The sequence below is a fragment of the Oncorhynchus tshawytscha genome, linkage group LG30, assembly GCF_018296145.1.
Source record: "Oncorhynchus tshawytscha isolate Ot180627B linkage group LG30, Otsh_v2.0, whole genome shotgun sequence".
Taxonomy (NCBI): Eukaryota; Metazoa; Chordata; class Actinopteri; order Salmoniformes; family Salmonidae; genus Oncorhynchus; species Oncorhynchus tshawytscha.
Genome location: NC_056458.1, coordinates 35,107,300 through 35,121,960, shown reverse-complemented (window position 1 = coordinate 35,121,960; position 14,661 = coordinate 35,107,300). Strand labels below are relative to the sequence as shown.

The 14,661-nt window shown below is 42.1% G+C and overlaps 1 protein-coding gene across 4 annotated transcripts in view; it reads left to right on the top strand.

Annotated features, from left to right (window-relative positions):
* Positions 1-9,054, top strand: part of rasa4 (RAS p21 protein activator 4) — an 80,023-nt gene extending 70,969 nt beyond the window's left edge. Inside the window, exons 14-21 of one of the 4 annotated variants that reach the window (XM_024393592.2) lie at positions 188-325; positions 515-659; positions 4,279-4,451; positions 5,001-5,138; positions 5,745-5,880; positions 6,516-6,636; positions 6,949-7,007; positions 7,662-9,054. In XM_024393592.2, the coding sequence (XP_024249360.2) occupies positions 188-325; positions 515-659; positions 4,279-4,451; positions 5,001-5,138; positions 5,745-5,880; positions 6,516-6,636; positions 6,949-7,007; positions 7,662-7,789 (1,038 nt within the window). In that variant the 3' untranslated portion in view covers positions 7,790-9,054. Of the gene's footprint in view, positions 1-187; positions 326-514; positions 660-4,278; positions 4,452-5,000; positions 5,139-5,744; positions 5,881-6,515; positions 6,637-6,948; positions 7,008-7,661 lie in introns of those variants that run through there. The other 3 variants (XM_042309330.1, XM_042309329.1, XM_042309328.1) reach the window with 3 other exon arrangements.
* The last annotated feature ends 5,607 nt before the right edge of the window (positions 9,055-14,661 follow it).

The following is a 14,661-nucleotide window of genomic DNA, read 5'->3' as shown; positions in this document are numbered from 1 at the left end:
TTTTTTTGCATGACAATCACTGGTTGATTGCCACAGCCCTAATCCCATCCTTGAAGGGATTACTCTTTTTTTTTTTAAATTTTGGTTTATTTTCGATAACTTGGATGTTGAAATCAAAATTAAGCTTAAATGATAATGATAACTCCCCCACTCAGTGTAATCTCTGTTGTGTGGCCTGTGTTTGCAGAAGGTCAAATTTATAGCCGTGACCAGTTTCCTGTGTCTGCGCTTCATCTCTCCGGCTATCATGTCGCCCAAGCTTTTCCACCTCCGGGAGAAACATGCGGATGCCCGCACCAGTCGCACACTGCTGCTACTGGCTAAGGTAGGCACAAAATGGTGGTGCCGCACACTGCTGCTACTCGCTAAGGTAGGCACAAAATGGTGGTGCTACGCACTGCTGCTACTGGCTACTGTAGGCACAAAATTGTGGGTTTAGTTCCCAGTTGCCCTCTGTGTTAGAAATATACTTTATGGTACAACTCTTCTTCTCCCATCCGCCATACCCCTACAGGCCATTCAGACCATTGGTAACCTGGACACTCTGACCTGCTGCTCCAAAGAGCCCTGGATGGTGCCACTGCAGCCAGCCATCCAGCTGGGTATCACCCAGCTCAAAGACTTCATCATTAGACTGGTCAGCTGTGACAACTCTGAAGGTAAACACTATAACATACACTATATGACCAAAAGTATGTGGACACCTGCTCGTTGAACATCTCATTCCAAAATCATGGGCATTCATATGGAGTTGGTCCCCACTTTGCTGCAATAACAAGCATTTCACTACACGCGCAATAACATCTGCATGTGACCAATAACATTTTATTTGATAAAAGCCTCCACTCTTCTGGGAAGGTTTCCACTAGATGTTGGAACATTGCTGCAGGGACTTGCTTCCATTCAGCCACGAGCATTAGTGTGGTCGGGCACTGATGTTGGGCGATTGGGCCTGGCTTGCAGTCGGCGTTCCAATTCATCCCAAAGGTGTCCGTAGGGGTTGAGGTCAGGGCTCTGTGCAGGCCAGTCAAGTTCTTCCACACCGATCTCGACAAACAACTTCTGTATGTACCTCACTTTGTGCATGGGGGCATTGTCATGCTGAAACAGGAAATGGCATTCCCCAAACTGTTGCCACGAAGTTGGAAACATCGAATCATCTAAAATGTAATTGTATGCTGTAGCGCTAAGTTTTCCCTTCACTGGAACTAAGGGGCCTAGCCCGAACCATGAAAAACAGCCCCAGACCATTATTCCTCCTCCACCAAACTTTACAGTGGGCACTATGCATTTGAGCACATAGCGCTCTCCTGGTCTGGCGTCCGCCAAACCCAGAATTATGACTGCCAGATGGTGAAGTGTGATTCATTACTCCAGAGAAGGCATTTCCACTGCTCCAGAGTCCAATGGCGGCGAGCGTTACACCACTCCAGCCGACGTTTGGCATTGCGCATGATGATCTTAGGCTTGTGTGCGGCTGCTCAGCCATGGAAACCCATTTCATGCAGCTCCTGACAAAACGTTATTGCACTAATGTTGCTTCCAGAGGGAGTTTGGAACTCGGTAGTTAGTGTTGCAACCGAAGACAGACGATTTGTACGAGCTTCAGCACTCTGCTGTCCCGTTCTGTGAGCTTGTGTGGCCTACCACTTTGTGGCTGAGCCATTGTTGCTCCTAGACGTTTCCACTTCACAATAACAACACTTAAGTTGACCGGGGCAACTCAAGCAGGGCAGAAATTTGACGAACTGACTTGTTGGAAAGGTGGTATTCTTTGATGGTGCCACGTTAAGTCACTGAGCTCTTCAGTAAGGCTGTTGTATTGCAAATGTTTGTCTATGGAGATTTCATGGCTGTGTGCTTGATTTTATACAGGTGTGGCTGAAATGGTCAAATCCACTAATTTGAAGGGATGTGCATATGCAGTACCAGTCAAAAGTTTGAACACACCTACTCATTCCAGGGTTTTTCTTTATTTGTACGATTTTCTACATTGTAGAATAATAGTGAAGACATCAAAATTATGAAATAACACAAAAAAAGTGTGAAACAAATCTAAATATATTTGAGATTCTTCAAGGTAGTCACCCCTTGCCTTGATGACAGCTTTGCGCACTCTTGGCATTCTCTCAACCAGCTTAATGAAGTCGTCACCTGAAATGCATTCCAGTTAACAGGTGTGCCTTGTTAAAAGTTAGTTTGTGGAATCAGTTGTGTTGTTACAAGGTAGGGGTGTTATACAGAAGATAGCCCTATTTGCTTAAAGACCAAGTCCATGTTATGGCAAGAACAGCTCAAATAAGCAAAAAGAAATGACAGTCCATCATTACTTTACTTTAAGACATGAAGGGCAGTCAATCCGGGAAAATTTCAAGAAGTTTCTTCAAGTGCAGTCGCAAAAACCATCAAGCGCTATGATGAAACTGACATTCATGAGGGCTGCCTCAGGAAAGGAAGACCCAGAGTTACCTCTGCTGCAGAGGATAGGTTCATTAGTTACCAGCCTCAAATTGCAGCCCAAATAAATGCTTCAGAGTTCAAGTAACAGACACATCTCAACATCAACTGTTCAGAGGAGACTGCATGAATTAGGCCTTCATGGTCGAATTGCTGCAAAGAAACCACTAGTAAATGACACCAATAAGAAGAGACTTCCTTGGGCCAAGAAACATGGGCAATGGACATTAGACCGGTGGAAATCTGTCCTTTGGTCTGATTAGTCCAAATTTGAGATTTTTGGTTCCAACCACCGTATCTTTGTGAGATGCAGAGTAGTTGAATGGATTATCTCCACATATGTGGTTCCCACCATGAAGCATGGAGGAGGAGGTGCTATGGTGTGGGGGTGCTTTGCTGCAGCGATACGCCATTCCACCTGGTTTGGGCTATCATTTGTTTTTCAACAGGACAATGACCCAACACACCTCCAGGGTGTGTAAGGGCTATTTGGCCAAGAAGGAGAGTGATGGATCAGATGACCTGGTCTCCCACAATCACCTGATCTCAACCGAATTGAGATGGTTTAGGATGACTTGGACCGTAGAGTGAAGGAAAAGCAGCCAACAAGTGCTCAGAATAAGTGGGAACTCCTTCAAGACTGTTGGAAAAGCATTCCAGGTGAAGCTGGTTGAGAGAATTCCAAGTGTGCAAAGCTGTCAAGGCAAAGGGTGGCTTTTGAAGAATTTCAAATCTAAAATATATTTTGATTTAACACTTTTGTTTACTACATGATTTACTACTCCCTCAAAACTGACATCTGTGGCATTCTGTTGTGACAAAACTACACATTTTAGAGTGCCCTTTTGTTGTCCCCAGCAAAAGGTGCACCTGTGTAATGATCATGCTGTTTAATCAGCTTGTTGATATACCACACCTGTCAGGTGGATGGATTACCTTGACAAATGAGAAATGCTCACTAACAGGGATGTAAATAAATGTGTTCAACATTTTAGGGAAATTAGCTTTTTGTGCATATGGAAAATATCTGGAACCTTTTATTTCAGGTCATGAAACATGGGACCAACACTACATGGTTTGTTTTATATTTTTGTTCAGTATAATTCAGCTATCTTTTTGGATAGTAGAGATCAAATCAAACTGTATGTTACCTTTTAGGGTTGCTAAGATGTTAGCAATGCTAGCTGTGTGTGGTTTCCTATGGACTGACACTGCTGTGTGTTTAGGGATGCTAAATCAATCATTCAAATGTATTTATAAAGCCCTTCTTACATCAGTTGATGTCACAAAGTGCTGTACAGAAACCCAGCCTAAAACCCCAAACAGCAAGCAATGCAGGTGTAGAAGCACGGTGGCTAGGAAAAACTCCCTAGAAAGGCCAGAACCTAGGAAGAAACTTAGAGAGGAACCAGGCTATGAGGGGTGGCTGTCCTCTACTGGCTGTGCCGGGTGGAGATTATAACAAAACACAAGTTCTGCTTACAAAGTAGTTAGCCTTATATGCTAGCTGTGATTCCCTATGAGCCACCCATGTGGGTAGGGCTAGGTCTACATACATTTTTAAAAATTCACAAAATCTCTGACTGAGGCCGATACGTAAGCTTATTAAAGATCAGTGATACTATCAAGAGAAATGTGCTGTTTCTTTTTTAATTCATCTGATTCCCTATGGGCTGACATGACTCTGCTGTGTGTTCCAGACCTAGAGCTATAGTAGAGGTTATGTCAAACGCTACTGTTATGTTTAGGGATGCTAAGATTTTAGCCATGCTAGCTAGTTGTGAGTGATTCCCTATGGCTTGACACTACTGTGTATTCCAGACCTGGGCCTGCAGCAGAGGATGAGTCTCCAGTGTGGCTCCATGGAGAAGGAGGGCTTCATTCTCCTACACAGGACCAAGGACAAGAGCATGCTGATGACATCACCTTTTAAAAAGTACTACGTCTCTCTCAACAAAGACACCCTGTCCTACGCCCGGACCCAGCACTCCAAGGTGAGTGCCTTCTCAGCTTGAGAAGATCACCTGTTGTAGTTAAAGTAAATCATTGACATTAATGATATTGTAGACTTTTTTTATTGGAGAATTTCTGTTTCAGCCCGTTATTGTCCTTTTGCTTTATAATGAACATTACCCAGGAATTTGTTTCCAGGCATCCAATGGCAGCTAGTACAAGGCTCTTAAGTGAAAAACGCTACATGAAACACAATCTCTCCCACATCCCCTGTTGTCTTCCCACTATCATGGAGGAATTTATTTTATTACTGTATTCTTGTCTTATTGTCTTTCTGTGCCTGTGTGTTGTATGTCTGAAACACCACTGTAGTATAGTCATTCTAGCCTTGAACCAGATCTGTTTGTGCTCTTGCCAACTCTGTTGCTGTCTTTGTCAAGCCATACATGTTATTTGTCATGGTTTGCATGAACTTGAGTGACGAGGGGTTGGCATGATAGCACAAACAGACTGGAATTCGGGCAGTAGTAATTCTAAGGTAAGGTTACAGATGGTTAAATTGAATTAAATTGTTTTCCCTGCTATCACAGAAGAGCTCCTTCATCTCCCTTCCCAGAATACGAGCAGTGGAGAAGGTGGAGGAGAAGAGCTTTGGCAGTGCCAACGTCATGCAGATCATCTCCAGCCGAGACAACGGCCTGGTGGAGAAATTGTACCTGGACTGTAAGGTCAGCTTCTTCACAAGACCCCCAAAGCAGATAACACCCTATTCCCTATATTGAACACTACATTTGACTCAGGCCAGCATTGGGCTATGGTCAAAAGTAGTGCACTATATAGGGAATAGGGTAGCCATGCAGGCCTACTGTATTTCTGAATCAGAATCCATAAACATTATTACAGCCATAAATGTTCACAAGAAATTGTATTGGTCACACACCCTGTGATGCCTCGCACACACACACACACACACACACACACACACACACACACCCGAGTTAAGAAACATCAATACAGTTACATAATGTAACACATGCAAGATGAACACTTAACTATCACACAACCCATACCACATACAGCACTGGTAGTACAGTACCTGTATTCATCAAGAGTCTCAGAGTAGGAGTCCTGATCGAGGATCAGGTCCGACCTATCCATGTAGTCTTATTCATTATTATCTAAAAGGCAAAATAATAATTAGAAATGATTGGACTTTCTCTAGACACCCAAAGCACTTTACATATTGTAGTAAGCGGGATGCTCACCTCATCCACCACCAATGTGTAGCACCCAGTTGGCTCTCTACCCCCTCTCTTTATCTCTTTGCCCCGTAGAGTGTGAATGAGCTGAATCAGTGGCTCTCGGCCCTGAGAAAAGCTTGCAGCCACAACACAGACACTCTGAGCTCCTACCACCCAGGGATATACAAAGGAGATCGATGGAGCTGCTGCCACCAGAAGGACAAAGCAGGTACCACAGGTTGGCGTGTCTGCCATGCAATGCAATACAATGCTACAATAGATCAGATAAGAGTGGGGTATAGATCCAGAATTTCCTCATTTGCAGTGCATCAAAATTAGCCTAAATATAGGCTACTATTCATGTGTATTTCACACTGTTTTGGTAAAATGCTTGGATGGGATGTCAACCCCAATATATGTTCATGTCACATTTGCATTTTCCATTAAGTCATTTAGCAGATGCTGTTATTCAGAGTGACTTACAGGAGCAATTAGGGTTAAGTGCCTTGGTAAAGGGCATATTGACAGGGATTCAAACCAGCAACCTTTTGGTTACTGGCCAAATGCTCTTAACCACTAGGCTGTCACCTCCTACCACCCACGGTGCAATCACCCATGTTCTGCGTTCCATTGATCTCTTACCGTATGTATACAGTACAAGGTTTTAGCCCTATTCTAACACACCTGGTTCAGAAAATCGAACTCCAGATAAGTTAAATCAGGTGTGTTGGAGTAGGTCTGGAACAAAATTCTGCACACATAGTAGTGCTCACAGAGGTGGTTTGGCCACTCCAGTGGCAAGTGCTGGACAGGTGGTTAATAATGTTTATGGGGTTGAGTCAATAGCTGCTCTTGTCTGTCCAGACCCAGGATGTGACAAGACCAAACACGGGGTGACGTTACAGGAGTGGTACGATCCCCTCGACCCAGATCTGGAATCCCAGCTCATCTATCGACACCTTATTGGAGTCCGACAAGCTATGAGGTACAGTTCAAAACCTATTGGAGAAACCTATATCCCCCTTGTTTGTTCTCACAGACAGAACTGAGTTCAAATTGTATGTTTTCTTCCAAATACTTAGCTGCGCTCGATCAAGCTTGTCTCGTGCAATGGATCCAATGGAATAGTCCCAAAATTGCAAGCCCCACCCATCTGGCACTCCTCTGGCACAATCAAAGTATTTGAAAGAAAGCAAATACTATTTGAACCCAAGTCTGTTCACAGATGCATTGCAGGTTCCTGTGTTTTGGTACTGTAGGCTGATGCACATTTTACGTTTGATTGTTTTTCTTTCAGGAAAAAATACCAAGAGATGATCAAGCCAGAAGAAGAGGATGACAGGGAGACTTTTGAAGGTAGGGTTCTTGAAGCTTTTTTCTTTTCATCAAGATACTGTAACAATATATAATCAAGATAATGGTTATTCTTTTGAATGAATGTCATTTAAGAAAAAAAAAGAAAGACAAAAGCCTCTTCTATGTCTCGTCTTTCTTTACAATCAAAAACATGTAATGATATGGCCTCCTATATACCCTTGTATGCCTTCCTAGGAGAGGGCACACGATTGTCATGGTTAACTAGAATGTTTTATATACTGCACTGTTTTAACTTGGTAAAGAAAATTGCCAAATTTATAACCTTGTCGCCGCGGGTATTTGAACCAGCGGCCGTTACTGGCTCAACACTGACCGCTAGGCTACCTACCACCCTATAGTTTAAAGGTAGAGTCAGCAATCGACAAAGTGAACAACAATATCGGGTTGATTTCTGCAACAACTAAGAGCATTGAAGTGCGAGGCTAAACTTCTCTGCTGTTTCCAGTCCTGCAGATTTCAGGTAATAGCTTTTGAAGCTTACCCGTGCACATGTGTGTATACGAGTGCATCGTGTTCAATTGCGGTGATGCTCGTGCAACGTCATATCGCTGAGTCTAAAGTGTGTTTTGAAAGATGTGTGTCTATTTCTGTGCTGGTTGGTCCCATTCTGTTATCTGACCTCTCATGTCCCAGGTGAGAAGAAGCTTGACGGGGTCACAAGGTTGTTCAGTGTCCTACAGGACCTGCAGAACTCCCACACTGCAGTGGAGGAGGAGGAGAGGTTAAAGAGTAGGAACTTTCTCCTGGAGCTGCAAACGTAACATAATGTCAATGCAACAGGCAGTTCTCAGGCTGAGTGTCCAAAATGGCACCCTAATTCCCTCTATAGTGCACTACTTGTGACAAGGGCACATAGGGTAATTGCGCTATAAAGGGACAAAGCCCTAGTCTCAATGTTATTCTTTTTACTCAGCTCTTGACATTTAATAAAGTTTGACTTCTTCTTGTCAAGAAAACTTGTATGGAACATCAGTGAAGACATTTTGGTCATTACACCATGTTCATCATAAACTTCTTCTTGTAGATGAGTTGTGTTGGGCGATGTTCTGCTCTTCATATTAACTTCATAGGTCTACTAGCAACATCCCTTTAAGAAGCACTGATGGGGACTGGATTTGATTATGTGTTTGAGGTTCAACCCCCCCATACATAGTGCAGATGTAAAGATTATGAATGTATGGTCAATATTACCCTTGGAAATTTTAACATGATATGTTAACAAGGGGTTTATACTGTACATGCATAATGCAGCAACACTAAAGAGTAGATTGAGACCAAGAGCAGTATCGCTGAAGTATTTGTAAAAGGATCAGCCTATTGAAAGCATATCAACTGATGGCAACACTGACATTCTGAATATCAATAGAGTAGCTCTCTCTCCATGAGGGTGCATCTTCTTTTTCTGTGGTTGTTTATTAATTTCTTTGTTAAGCGTGATTGAATTGATCATACACCATTGTCACAGGAGTTTAATTTATTGTCAGAATTATTATTATTATTTTTGTGTCTTTCTTGTGAATCTGTAATGTTCCCAAATCTTTCTTACAGGCTTTTAATGCCATGGGCTACATCTGTGTTTTGTTGTTGTGTGTTCTATGTGCCATTTCAAAGTGACTATGTGCTTGAAATACTGTAAACAATAAACTGGCGCAACAGTGTTAACGTTGTCAAGATCTAATGTAAACAGACTTTTGACATGCACAAAGAATTTACAGACGAGAAAAAAAATGCATACCAAAATACATTGTTTATGTATAAAATATAATAATGCATGTGTTAACTGAGAATGAATGGACAGACCCCTGAAAGATTAGTCTCATACGTTCTCAGAAATGTGTTGTGGAATATATTGTAAATCCTTTGTTGCCATGCAGTGTAAATTCTAACCTTTTTATGTGTATGTCAATGTGTGTGTGTTATTTTAAATATTGTACATTTTTATATATTGAGCATTTGAGTTTGCATTTTCTGTCTGTTTTGCCATGTAAAATGTTTAACCATTAAAATAGGTTATTGTTATTAACCACTAGGTGGCTCAGTTTCATTTGTTTACTTGTGAAGCGTTTTACTGCCATGTTAAACTGTAGGGTGACATTGCCCCTAGACACTGATCTTGGGTCAGCTTAGCATTTTAACCAATAATGGTTAATGTTATGATTGGGGGAAGAGAAGCTGATCCTTGGTGAAACTTTAACCCAGAGCTGGACAGTACAGGGTACTTAATAATATATGCCATTTAGCAGACACTTGATCCAAAGCAGCTTATTTATGAGTGCATACATCTTTTACGTATGGGTGGTCCAGGGAATCAAACCCACTATACTCGTGTTGCAAGCGCCATGCTCTACCAACTGCGCTACAGAGGACCGGAGGACTTTCTGCAGTATCTACCTCCATGTGGCATATGAGTACATTTTTTTGTCATATAGCACCTGCAAGTACAGTTTGAAATTGATAAATGTAATTCAAACCAGCTAGAAAAGTAGACCTAAACATTGAACACCAATATGGTGCTGGCTTGGATAGTGACTGTGTGGATATACTGTAGATAACCATATAGAATATTGTCTATTTACAAACCAAATGCATTCATTTAAGATTTAATCAAGTGCAATGTATATTAGATTCTAACAATTTCAAATGTTTTGCATGTGACCAGAGCACATGCTTAATTGTATTATTAACAGCAAGTGTATTATTTTTGGCCTTACTGCTATTAGCACATACAAATGCATAGAATCACTGATTCACTATGGAACTACAGATAGTTTCCCCCCCCCCCAAAGAAAATCTAAAGGAAGTTGGTTCTGAAGTGTCTGTTCTATATATTATCTTTGTACATCATTTAACCCCATATTTTTGGCACTAAACAGTCTAAACCCTGTCAGTTTAGTATGTATGAGTATGTGAGAAGTCCGGTGAGTGTGCATAGTCAGTGCAACAACAAAAAAACAGGAGTCAATGCAAATAGTTTGGGTAGCCTTTTGATCAGCAGTCTTTTGGCTTGGAGATAGACGCTGTTCAGGATATTTGTGTTGTCACAGACTTGGTGTACTGGTAATGCTTGTCGTGCTCAAGCACAGCCTGACATTTTTTAGGGCCTTCCTCTGACACCACCTGGTATAGAGGTTCTGGATAGCAGGGAGTTCTTGAAGCTCTCAACCCGCTCCACTACAGCCCCGTTGATGTGAATGGGGGCGTGCCCAGCCAGTCCTTTTACCTGTACTCCATGATCAGATCCTTTGTCTTACTGACATCGAGGGAGAGGTTGTTGTCCTGGCACCACACTGCCATGTCTCTGACGACCTCCCTATAAGCTGTTTCATCGTCGTCAGTGATCAGGCCTGTGTCATCAGAAATCAAAACGATGCTGTTGGAGTCGTGCATGGCCACGCAGTCAAGGGTGAACAGGGAGTACATGAGGGGACTAATTATGCACCCGTGATGGGCCCCCGTGTTGAGGGTCAGCGTGGTGGAAAATGTTGTTGCCTACCCTCACCACCTGGCAGCCCATCACCCTCACCACCCTCACCACCTGGCAGCCCATCAGGATATCCAGGATCCGGTTGCAGAGGGAGGTGTGCAATCGCAGGGTCCTTGGCTTAGTGAAGAGCTTGGAGGGCACTATGGTGTTGAACGCTGAGCTATAGTCAATGAACAGTATTCTCACTGTTCCTTTTGTCCAGGTGGGAAATTGCAATGTGGAATGCAATAGAGATCAAGTCATATGTGGATCTGTTGGGGCGGTATGCGAATTGGAGCGGGTCCAGGGTGTCTGGGATAATGGTGTTGATGTGAGCCATGACCAGCCTTTCAAAGGATTTCATGGCTAAAGATGTGAGTGCTATAGTCATTTAGACAGCTTACTTTGGCATTCTTGGACACAGGGACGATAGTGGTCTGCTTAAAACATGTAGGTATTAAAAACTGTGTCAGGGAGAGGTTGAAAATGTCAGTGAAGACACTTGCCAGTTGGTCAGTGCATGCTTTGCGTACACGTCTTGGTAATCCGTCTGGCCATGCGGCCTTGTGAATGTTAATCTGTTTAAAAGTTTTACTCATATTGGCTATGGAGAGCATGATAACACAGTCATCAGTAACAGCTGGTTCTTTCGTGCATGGTTCAGAATTGCTTGCCTCGTAGTGAGCATAGAAGGCATTTAGATCCTCTGGTTGGCTCACATCACTGGGCAGCTCGCGGCTGGGTTTCCCTTTATAATCCATGATAGCTTGCAAGCCCTGCCACATCCAATGAGCGTCAGAGCCGGCGCAGTAGGACATAATCTTAGTCCTGTTTCGAAGCTTTGCCTGTTTGATGGCTCATCGGCGGGCATAGGGAATTCCTTATAAGAGTCCGGATTTGTGTCCTGCTCCTTGAAAGCAGCAGCTCTAGGCTTTAGGTCAGTGTGGATGTTGCATGTATGCCATGGCTTCTGGTTGGGAAATAAGTACGGTCACTGTAGGGACGACGTCGTCAATGCACAATAGTCAAAGGCTTAATGAAGCCGTTGACTATTGTGGTAAAGTTCTCAATGCCTCAATACAAGCATTTCGCTACACTCGCACAAGCATTTCGCTACACTCGCATTAACATCTGCTAACCATGTGTATGTGACAAATAAAATTTGATTTGATTTGCCAACGGATGAATCCCGGGAACATATTCCAGTCTCTGCTATCGAAACAATCCTGTAGCTCAGCATCCACTTCATCATACCACTTCCCTATTGGGCGCATCACTGGTACATCCTGTTTGAGTTTTTGCTTGTAAGCAGGAATCAGGAGGATAGAGTTATGGTCAGATTTTCCAAATGAATGGCAAGTGTGAGCTTTGTGTGAGTCTGTGTGTTGTAATTTTTTTTTGCATCTAGTGGCACAGGTGACATTCTGGTAGAGGATTTCAGTTTTCCTGCATTAAAATCACTGGACACCAGAAAAGCCACCTGCGTGAGCATTTTCTTGTTTGTTTATGGCCCTATACAGCTCGATGAGTGCGGTCTTAGTGCCAGCATTGGTTTGTGGTGGTAAATAGACAGCTACGAAAAATATAGATGAAAACCTTTGGTAAATAGTATGTTCTACAGCTTATCATGAGGTATTTTAACTCAGACAAGCAGAACCTTGAGACTTTCTTAATATTAGAGATTGTGCACAAGCTGTTGTTAACAAAAGGACACACCACCCCTTGAGTTTACTCAACGCTGTCGTTCTGTCCTGCCGATGTATAGAAAATTCAGCTAGATTTATATTTTCCATGTCCTTGTTCAGCCACAACTTGGAGAAACATAGGATATTACAGTTCTTCAGATCACGTTGATGGGATAGTCTTGAACGGAGCTTGTCCAGTTTATTCTCCAGTGATTGCACTTTAGCCAATAGAACGGAGGACAGAGGTGGTCTATCCACTCGCCAACATTATCTCGTCAGGTATCCCGCACACCGGCCTCTATAAAGCTGACTCTTCAGTTTTCGTGTTCCGGGGATTTGGGCCTGGTCCGGGATGAACAGTATGTCCTTCGCCACCGACTCAATGAATTAGAAATCCTTATCCAAATTGAGGTTAGTGATTCGTGTTCTGATGTCCAGAAGCTCTTTCCAGTCATAGGAAACGATGGCGGAAACATTATGTACAAAAAAAGTTCAGATCCGTGAAAATAAATAAATAATAGCACAATTGGTCAGGAGGCCGCTGTTATTCCCTCCAGTGCTATTCTCATGATATGCAATGTGTAAACACAGTACCTAGCAGCCAACCTTGCACCAACTCCTTGTAATTACAGTAAAATACTGTGAAATACAAACCCCATCTCCCCTCAATGAATTTCATTCATCAATTCATTACAATTACAGTAGCAATATAATAGTCAATTAAGGTATTTTACTAAATGTTATTTTACTGTGTCATTACACAGTACTTATTTCGATGTTGTGTACTGCAATATGAAATACAGTAACTTACCACTAGCTGCCTGTAAATTACTGTCAAATTCACAGAAACCCCTTCATATTGGAAGTCTTCAGTTCATACAGAAAGAAATCACTTCCTGTTGTGGCCTCAAACCTCTCAAGCAGAGGGAGGGTCTTGCCGGTGCTGACGCACCCTCAAGAATAGACCTAGCACACCCATGAAAGAATGTATTAGTACATTCATATGTACACCATAGACGGCAAGCACCCCTACGCAACTACCAAGCAAAACAATTCCTGGTGCCGCCACTGATTTTACAAAATATTACATAATCGTTTATGCCACAACCATACTTTGGATAGGTTATCCACTTTCTACTTTTGTAAATTTGTAGTGCATGTTCTATTCGTTTAAAAAAATATTTTCTATCAATAATGTAGCTTTATCAATGGGAAAATGTAATTGGATATTTTTATTCATAATTTTGGTTATCTGCTATAAGTCAATTTGTTTTCACTCAGAACAGGGGTTTAAGTTAGTCAGACATTTTCATATGCAAGAGTAATCTAGGTTGCAATTATTTCAGTGTTTCCCAATTCTCATTAATTTGGAATTGAGACCTTTAGATTTTCCACAGACAAGCATAGGGGAGTCTACACAATCAATGGTATGGACTGGAATATGGATTTAGCTCAATTTACATCTGATAAAAACTTTGAATTTGAGGAGAACTACCCGTTTGACCTGCTACATTCATCATTCACCACAGCTAAGCCAAGGTTCATTTGTAGACCAAACATTACTAACCATGAGGCATCACTTCAACAAGATCTTTGGCCTATAATTGCACTACCAGCTTTGTCAATTGCATTTTTTATAAGCATGCAATAGGGCTAACCTCATCCTTGACACTCAGGGCCACTGTGAAGATTAGACGCTGACAAATTGCCTCAGTCTATCAAAGTTGTGCCACAGGCAGCCATTGAGATGCCTGAGGGAATGATTGTTGTGTGCTTTAAGGGGTATTGTTGAAATTTGATGGACCAGTGCACATTACATTTATGACACAAAATCACATTACATTAGTAACTTACTGAGTTTTTGAAATGTCTCCAAATATTTTTTTTTCTTTTACCATGAATATGACAAAATATAGGCAAGGGCAAGGTTTTCCTAATACAAATATGTGTATATACAGTCATTGGGTTTTAGCCTGCATGGTAGTATACCATTAGTCAGTGTTGTTACAATGTTGTTACATAGTCAGTTTATTATCTCTGTTTATTTGAAAATCCTTTAAAGTGTGCATTGCAAAAAAGTGAGAACTGTATGTAAGTCGTATTAGGGGCACTAGGCTATTGCAACGTGGGAACTAATTTATGATGCGAGGGCATTCCATGGATTTCCAGGAATGATAACTCATTCGCAGTGATTCAGCACCGGATGCACATTAATTCCTGTGAGCAAATTGGAGATCTGGACCAGTGAATAATCTGGATAAATTCCTATAGTATACTACTTTCTCTTGGACCTTACATTTTTATACAACATATTTAACTATTTATGAATGCCTTTCAAACCAGAGAACACAATTGTATCTTCATAGCTTGGTTGGGTTAAATGTTGGCTTTGTAGCCTTCTCTCACAGCATTACCGTCCACTTCCTAAACTCTTTGTTTGGCTGAAGCCAGCGAAGGGGGAGGATCCTCTACATAGGCGAAAAAA